Source organism: Sebastes fasciatus, chromosome 8, assembly GCF_043250625.1.
Source record: "Sebastes fasciatus isolate fSebFas1 chromosome 8, fSebFas1.pri, whole genome shotgun sequence".
NCBI classification, from domain to species: domain Eukaryota; kingdom Metazoa; phylum Chordata; class Actinopteri; order Perciformes; family Sebastidae; genus Sebastes; species Sebastes fasciatus.
This window is the reverse complement of record NC_133802.1, coordinates 35,691,928-35,701,189: the sequence shown is the minus strand read 5'-3', so window position 1 is coordinate 35,701,189 and position 9,262 is coordinate 35,691,928. Positions and strand designations below refer to the sequence as shown.

Genomic DNA, 9,262 nt, shown 5'->3' with positions numbered 1-9,262 from the left:
ATTTTATTGGTTATTGGTTGTTAATTCTGAGATCCTGAGGTCAACATGCACGGACTGAGTGTGATATTTATATCATTTGCTCTCCATTACTGTTATTGTTTATTGTCTTTCAGGTGCGTCATGACCTTCTGGATCATCCAAGGTGAGACCGACTTCTGCATGTCCAAGTGGGAGGAGATCATCTACAACATGGTGGTGGGAATCATCTACATCTTCTGCTGGTTCAACGTGAAGGAGGGCCCCAGCCGCTTCCGTATGACCGTCTACTACTCGGTGACGCTGGCCGAGAACGTGGCGCTGACCGCCGCCTGGTACACCTACCGCGGCCCGCACACCTCCGACTCCTACGCCCTGGTGGTGGTGTGCCTGGTGGCCTGCAGCTTCGCCCTGGGAACCTTCTTCATGTTGGTGTACTACTGCTGGCTGCATCCCGACGGGCCCGTTCTGGGCTCGCAGTGGGGAGGGTGCGTGGACGAGGGCGCGGTGGGTGCGGGAGGAGTAGCTGGAGTGATCGATGCTTGCCTCACACCGTCTCAAGGGTCCCAAACAGACATGGTGATCACCAGCCCTCCGAGGACGCTCCCCAGGACTAAAGACACGGGGGAGCCGGTTCCCGGAGAGCGGGACAAGGACAGGGACAGGGACAGTTGCCTGCCCGTCTTCCAGGTGCGTCCCTCCCCTTCATCCTCTCCTGCGCTCCTTCACAGGACCTCCTCCTCATCTCGGGCACAGGAGGGCCCCGTGATCCGGATCGACCTCCCGAGGAAGCGATACCCGGCCTGGGATGCGCACTTTATCGATCGGCGCCTCCGCAAGACCATTCTGCTCCTGGAGACCACGTCGACTGTCAGCCCCAGGATACAGTACCGGAGTAGCATGATGGGCAGCAAAGAGGTCTTAGAGTACGAGACGACTGTCTAAGCCAACAGGGGCTCTTAAACTTGTGCGGTGCATTCTGGGACCGAGGTCAGCCTGAGATCAGTTCTCATCCCAGGACTACCGACGCCAGGAGAAGCATGGAAAGGAGTTTCAGGCAACTCTTTTTAAAAAAAAATTTAAAAAAGAGGTTGTCAAGACTTGATTGTAAAATGTGAAGCGCAATCTGGGACCAAAGCTCTCCCCTTAGGGCGAAGTCCGGGAGTACGTAGCATGAATGAGCCGTGGGAAGTAAACGGAGTACCACTGATACGGGATCATCTCCGTCTTTTCTAAAAGCTTGGAGGTGAGGAATTTAATCTCTCATCCTGGGACCAAGGAGCGTTAGATCTAGTTTCATCCTGCATGGTCAGAACAAGAAGTCAAAGGATTCGGGAGCAATGAGGTTGCGTTGAGTTTGAGATAATTGAGAAACCGTCTGCTGCATGAACTTGAGCCTCGGACCCCGGAGACTCAACGGAGACTTACCGGGGAAATACCAGAGTTTGTACGGGACATGCAGTCGTTAGGCTCACTGGCTGATAAATATCACATCGAGGTTAAGTTAGAGATAATGTACAGCTAGCTGGTCATTGTTGTGAAAGAAATCCCGACAGAGCGATGCTGCAACCCGACGCTCTTCAGGGCGATGCTGCACGATTTCTTTCGCAACAATGACCCACTAGCTGAACATTATCCCGCTTCTTACACAACTACTTACTGAAGACATCAATAATCTGACACAAAAAGAACTGCACCCATAGCAACGGTCTGTTATACGTAGCAACGGTCTGTTATACGTAGCGACGGTCTGTTATACGTAGCAACGGTCTGTTATACGTAGCGACGGTCTGTTATACGTAGCGACGGTCTGTTATACGTAGCGACGGTCTGTTATACGTAGCGACGGTCTGTTATACATAGCGACGGTCTGTTATACGTAGCGACGGTCTGTTATACGTAGCGACGGTCTGTTATACGTAGCGACGGTCTGTTATACGTAGCAACGGTCTGTTATACGTATCAACGGTCTGTTATACATAGCAACGGTCTGTTATACGTAGCGACGGTCTGTTATACGTAGTGACGGTCTGTTATACGTAGCGACGGTCTGTTATACATATCGACGGTCTGTTATACGTAGCGACGGTCTGCTATACATAACAACGTTCTGTTATACGTAGCGACGGTCTGTTATACGTAGTGACGGTCTGTTATACGTAGCGACGGTCTGTTATACATATCGACGGTCTGTTATACGTAGCGACGGTCTGCTATACATAACAACGTTCTGTTATACGTAGCGACGGTCTGTTATACGTAGTGACGGTCTGTTATACGTAGCGACGGTCTGTTATACATATCGACGGTCTGTTATACGTAGCGACGGTCTGCTATACATAACAACGTTCTGTTATACATAACAACGGTCTGTTATACGTAGCGACGGTCTGTTATACGTAGTGACGGTCTGTTATACGTAGCGACGGTCTGTTATACATATCGACGGTCTGTTATACGTAGCGACGGTCTGCTATACATAACAACGTTCTGTTATACGTAGCAACGGTCTGCTATACATAACATTCTGTTATACATAGCAACGGTCTGTTATACGTAGCAACAGTCTGTTATACATAGCAATGGTCTGTTATACATAGCAACGTTCTGCTATAAAGAAATAACAGACCGTAGGACGACGTGATTGACGAATCAGAATCGAGTATTCAACACAGCCGTGTAATAAAACAGGTTAAATATGTTGTTCCAACAGTACTTAAATATTTCAGTAAAGCGGGACGTACTGTAACTACGGGACGAAACACACCAGGAATGTGAGTGAAACAACGTCTTTCTATAATGTACATGTCTCACTTTACAGCCCCATTTAGCCCAGTTTTAAACAAGACGTCTAGATTTTTTTTTACCTCTCATATTATAAAAACAAAAGCAGTGACTTTGCAGAGTATACAGACGGTAGAATAGAGTTCTGTTTTAGGAAGGAGACAGATAGCTTCCAATGGCTGCATGTCCCTCACAAACCGTCCTTTAAGCGTTAAACTGTCCGTGGTGTCTAAAGAGACGTGTAGTCTCATACGTTGGGCTCCAGTCTCCTGATAGGACGAGGACCCATCAGATGTAGGCTCACGAGTCCGGATGGTTTCTGAGATGTTAGCCTGAGATAGAAGTGATAACCATTCATATGTGATAGAAACACAGCCATAGCAGAAGTCCAACCGTTTACATCCCAGCTGCTCCGTCACCCCCACCCCCTCCCTGAGAAAGGACCGGATGTCAGGATGTAAAAGTGGACGTCTTCTGCGATGGCTGCCACCATGTGGCTACGCTGTAACTCACCACAAACAGGCCTGTGATGTACAGTCCAATCAATACAGATGTCAGATATAAGCTATTATAATAAGCTGTAGTTAGTCGGTGATGAATGAAGAAGCTTCATTTACTCTTCAGAGTCTAAATGTCGTCCACTTTTCTTGGAGTTCATACGATGTAGAAGGAGATCATCAACAACCTCATTATGCTATGGAAACATTTGCCAGTGTTTGATTTTTAGAGAGAACAGAGAAGTGTCTCGGAGGGTGTTTTCACATCAGGCCCGGTTGCTCCGTACGGTGCCCGAGTCCACTACGTCATCATCCACGTGTGTTTGTTTATGTTGAGATCAGCTGTTCTAGCAGCGCAGCATCGTAAAACACGTCATTCAAACTGGACAGAAACTAAATAAACTCACCGACACCGTCATCGTTAGTCTTTCCAACAATCACCAACTCTGGTTTGGTCTAGATAAACTCTGATTTCACCGAGTTTAATGTGAAAATACGTTGACTCTACACTCTGTTTCCCCCCCGCTGTCTCTCTCTCTGCCCGCTGAGCGTCTCTCGTTCTTCAGCGGTAGACCATTAAATCAGCTGAATAAAATAACAAACATCGCCTACTATTGTCTATAATGATGCCTTCAGATGAAACTGGTGAGCTCTTGTTTCCAACACGGGAAGTCGTGTACACAATATACTCGACGTTCAAGTGGTTCAGTGGTGAGAACACCGCTGCTAAGCAACGACAATATTAACGTTACTGTCGGCGTCTAGAAGCCACAGAGACTAACAAGCTAGCAAACAGGTAACATAAAGCAGTAAATGTAAAGATATCATGACAGAGGAGAAAGATGAGGCCGTTGGGAATATCAACATTTTCATCAAACGGATTATAAAATTACCAAGATGAACAAAATACGGCTAAAATTACAATATATTAACTTATTATGCACCGAAAAAACAACTTCCATAACTTCCACCATTTCTGACAACGTCAACAAACACGTCACAAGTCAGAAACTTTCCACTTCCAAGGTCGTGAATACGACATGAGGGTGAGGGGGGCGTTCATATGGACCCAACTCTTAAACACGGTGAACATGGTAAACACGGTGAACACGGTAAACACGGTAAACACGGTGAACACGGTGAACACCACCACATCTGAAGGCACCGTAATTTAAGGAACCTCTCGCCTGTCCTTTCTAAACTACTCGCTAACTGCTAACGTTACTCACGTTTAATAGCGGTCCGCTTCTGTGTTTCGGTACGGTCGGCTTTCACACCTGATGAGAACCGTACCCGAGTTCACATGATCCGTACTCCAGACCACCTTTTCAGGTGGAATCCAGTACGGATCGACGCACCGTGCCCGAGGACGGTACGGAGCGTTCACACTCATCAAACCAACTGGACTTAGGGGACCAGTGTACTCGGATCCGGGCCCGGGTCCCCGATGTGAAAGCAGCCTTAGTCATGTCAACAGACCTTAAAGAAACAGTCTGGACTGTGAGAACACATCCAGGAAGCGGTTAGTTGTAGCAGGATTGTTTCTGCCGGCTAGCGAGGAGTCAGCAGAAGCTGCTGTGTCTTGTTACCGATGGGATGTTCGATGGGTTTGGACTTTTTGAAAGACGATGTTTACAAAATGAAACCATGTGCAGGCCTTCAGAGGAGACGGTCAGGTTCGGACCGGTGAGTTACATCATCGGTCAACTGACGGGAACATTGAAATCGTCTTTGCTCCTTTATGAACTGCTCTCGTGACGCCCTGAAGCACGGAGCTACAACTTGAACTAATACAGCGGAGCCGATCGGCGAACAGCTTCAGAGGTGGAGGTCTGAAGGCAGCAGCTACCAGGTGTGAATGTTACTATCAGCTAGAAGCAGCTGGATGCTGAGAGAGTCCAGCCTGGTCGGCATCAGTACCTGAAGGAAGGAAACACACCTTCTGTCCTCTCTCATATCACACAGCAGGTTTCTCTCTTTGAAGACTTTTTTTAGGTTAGTCTGTGCATTTAAAGGTGACTTGTGATTTCTTCTGAAGCGGGAGTTCTTTACGTCCCAGAAACATTTAAACCAATGTTGTGATTGTTTTAGATAAAGGCAGCAGACGATGTTAGCATTTTTAAAGATGCACTCAGAAGCATTTCTCTTACCAACATTACATTCCCCTCTGTGACCCTGACGCATCTCAAAGATCATGTTCATCAAAACACGTCTGAAGATGCGTTTCAGATCCTGTGTAGTGATAAAAGCTCCCAGTTCATGAGACAGTTTAACTGCGTTTCTTTAACCTCAGTAGCTGTAATGCCACAATTCTTACATTACAACCCAACAAGCATTTAGAAGATGCCGATGTTCAGGGGTCACCGGTTCATGGTTGACTGACACGAGCACAAAAAAAAAAAATATTATGGCACAGTAAAACGTCATATTAAACTGTTATGAACTCAAAGATATTTAGATCCCAAGCAGGACAAACAACAAAGACATCTCAACTTTAGTTTTGGTACCTCCCTTCCCCTTTTCAAGCTGGTGCAGGCTGTTGTATTAACATCAAACTGTTTATAGTGTAAAAACTGAGAACATACTCAAAAAGTGTTTCATCCAGAGAAAGCTGTTCAACGTGTATGAACCTGTTTACCATCTCCACCCTGACGGACAATAAGAAGAAGACATTTACTGCTGATCGGAGCGATGTTCTGACATTTTCAGAATCTAAACAGTTCCCTCCCGCTGCCACCGGGTGCCGACACCGACGTGTTTGTTGTCGCAGTATCCAGAACGGGTTTAATAATCACCTTTATGCTGATGATGCATGTGTTTATTCTGAGGTGTCGAAGAGACTCCCATGAGGAGTATTTCAAATGAGAACGGTTTATATACTTGTCTTTTAACAATGCATTCACGTAGGTAAGATCAGGACCGAATCATCCCCGGCTGACGCCAGAATATCCGACCTGTTCTCACTCCCAACTGGTCAAATACCGACGCCTGGTCAGTGCCCCTCGGTGTCTGATACCGTCGCACTGAGGAACCCTTGAGCATCTGTATGAGACGCACCGGGCTTTCAACTAACTCCAATATAAACCCCCCCGTTCGCTGTTCGTGTCCGGTGTGAAACCAAGTCAACGTTGACTTATTTTACCTTAGTTGTGTTAAGTAACTTAATACTTAACTAACAGCAGTTATGTAACAATCATACTTATTTTTAACCCAAACCCACGACCTTTTCCTAAACCTAACCAAGTGGTTGTGTTGCGTAAGTAAAGCCTAAAAAGTAAACATACGTTGGAAGTTTATTTTGAAAAGACACTGTATGCATGTAATGATTGGAAACTTGCATGCTGTACCTGACACGTCCAAAACTGACACCAGAGGGGAACCTAGAGCGCCGTAGTTAGAAGCGTAGGGTCACTGAGCAAGCGGCGGTATTTGACCATGAAGACAATGAAGCACTGCTGGGTCTTTGTGGTCATCACATCCAGGTGCTCTTTGGATCCTTCAGGTGTATTGTGCTCATTCAGTCTTGTGAAGGGCTCATTGGATGGGTAGAATATGTTCTCAAAAAAGTACAAAATGCAAGTCTCCCTCAGAAATAATCCAAGGCACACTGTAGAGTGATTTGACACGTTGGGGGTGAGGATGGTTTGGAATATCCTGCTTGAGAACTAAAAACTGAACATGGCGACAGACGAGGACGCTACTCAACGGTTAACGTTCTATTAGTTTGTCCTCAGAACCTTCTGCTGTCGTTGTCGCCAACACTGGTCACGTTTCTAGTTGCGTCTTACAGATGAGTTGCGGATGGTTTGAACAATCAACGCTCTGAAGCGTGACCATCATGCACACACACACACACACATTCATTGTTAACAACAAGTATATAACCGACCCTCACAAGGTTTGTGGTCGTATTCCCTGTGAAGACACCGATGTCCATATAAACTCTTTTTGGACTTACAGGTGTCTCCTCTGCAGAGAAAATGTCATTTTATCTCTGGTGGGTCGAAACGGGAGAAATCAGGAACACAGATTAGAGCTGAATATCGGTCCTAGTAGTCGTATTATCCTGACGGTGTTGTGTCCTACCTGAACTTGTGGATGTTGGTACGATGGTGGAAGTCACTGCGATGTTAATGGTGCTGAAAACAACGACTCTATGATCATGTACGAACATGATAATGTACAGATAATTCATATGTCAACCACCCGATCGTGGGCCGAGGGCGAGGCGTCGCTCTCTCTGATCAGGTCATGAATCCGTCCGTTGTCGTTGAGGTAAAATAAAAGTGGTGCGCTGGTTATATATCGACTTGAACAAAAACATGTTAAAAGAGTTTAAAAACTCAAATCATCTTTTATTAATTGATGCAAGTATTTCTGTTTATTTATTTTTGTATTTGTTTTATATCTATTTATCTATTGTTTACTCACTCGGTGGCCATGTCTTTGGTATGACTCTTATATTAAGATGTAAAAACTGAAAATAGATCTTTTTTTTTACTCATTCTATATATATCTGTATATACCAGATTGGCGCAATACTAGGACGTGTGTGTGTATGAGTATGTGTGCTTTGGTTCGTATGTATGTATTGTATGTACAGTACGTATGTGAGGATGTGCTCTGAGTTCTTTTGATAATGCTGCTTAAACATCCTCCGAGTGAACGAGCAGAAAAATAAACCAGTGGTGAAAAATATCTATGACGCTGTTAAAAAAGAGCTCACCAAGCTGTGCTGATAACTGTAGATGGGAACAAAACTGTAGTAAACATGGCTGAACAGCCGTCAAAATACACCGCTGTCTGTGTGTTCTGTTACCGCGTCAGAGGGAGAACGTTACTAGTCATACTAGTTATACTGGTTATACTGGTTATACTCGCATGTTGTACTTAAAGGTTCTCTATCTGATGTCCACGGCACTAATATAGCAGCAAACAACTGAGTTTCTCCTTGCTTTGTTTACATCGCCGGGCTGGCCGCGCATGCTCACACATGCTCACATGCATGTTAGTGCATGTGAGCATGCCGTGCTGGCTAGCTCACGGCTGCCACTCTGCCCTGCTCGCCAGCTGAAACACCTTTACCAAAGAAAACACCAGTTTTCATTATCACCGTTTTCTTCCGTTTCTTCTCGTAAATTTACAATTTTATAATCCTGCAAATTTCTGATGTTTTTCTTTTAGTAAATTTACCACTTTAATATCAGAAAATATAATTTATTTTTCTGATATTAATGTATGACTTTATAATCCCATAAATTTGTGTTTGTTTCTCGTAAATTTGCTGCTTTAATCTCAGGGAATATCTGAGGATTTTTCCTCGTAAATTTACATTTTTAGAATCCCTAATGGCCCGAATAATACGCCGTCACAGTTTGGCCACTTTTAATGAATAATTATTTAGATATTTCTTTTAGTTTGAGGAAACAATTTATCTTGAATCGTCAGTTTATTTTGAATGTTTCTAAAAAGTCCAGAACCCGGGAGCCTCAACAGCAGAACACTGCACCACAGTTGAATCTAGATTGATCCACTTTATGTATTACTGACTAACTTTAGTCTCCTCAGCTCCACCAGGAGAGAACCCTGCCGCTCTCTGATTGGCTGGTTCTTACCGACCGCGTGAAGCCGGAGTGAGGCAGATCTGAAACCGAAGCTGTAGCTCCAACTAACCCTCTCCTCCTCTCCTCCTCTCCTCCCTCTCTCTCTCCTCTCCTCTCTCTCCCCTCTCCTCCTCCTCCTCCTCCTCTCCTCTCCTCTCCTCCTCTCCTCCTCTCCTCTCCTCCTCTCCTCTCCTCTCCTCCTCTCCTCCTCTCTCTCCTCCTCTCCCTCTCCTCTCTCCTCTCCTCCTCTCCTCTCCTCCTCTCCTCTCCTCCTCTCCTCCTCTCCTCCCTCCTCTCTCCTCTCCTCCCTCCTCCTCCTCCTCTCCTCTACTCCTCCCTCCTCTCCTCCTCCTCTCCTCCTCACCTCCTCTCCTCTCCTCCTCTCCTCCTCTCCTCCTCTCC

At 45.7% G+C, this 9,262-nt stretch overlaps 1 protein-coding gene across 1 annotated transcript; it reads left to right on the top strand.

Moving 5' to 3' along the window:
- Positions 1-104: 104 nt before the first annotated feature.
- On the top strand, positions 105-2,847 carry LOC141773326 (XK-related protein 7-like). The gene is made up of 2 exons (XM_074645232.1): positions 105-2,404; positions 2,543-2,847. Exon 1 carries the CDS (start codon positions 121-123, stop codon positions 919-921), a length of 801 nt encoding a protein of 266 aa, XP_074501333.1. The 5' UTR covers positions 105-120; the 3' UTR covers positions 922-2,404; positions 2,543-2,847.
- Positions 2,848-9,262: the final 6,415 nt, after the last annotated feature.

Bases quoted from the DNA above. Each gene is read 5' to 3' on its own strand.
- LOC141773326 (XM_074645232.1), top strand. From the start codon at position 121: ATGACCTTCTGGATCATCCAAGGTGAGACCGACTTCTGCATGTCCAAG.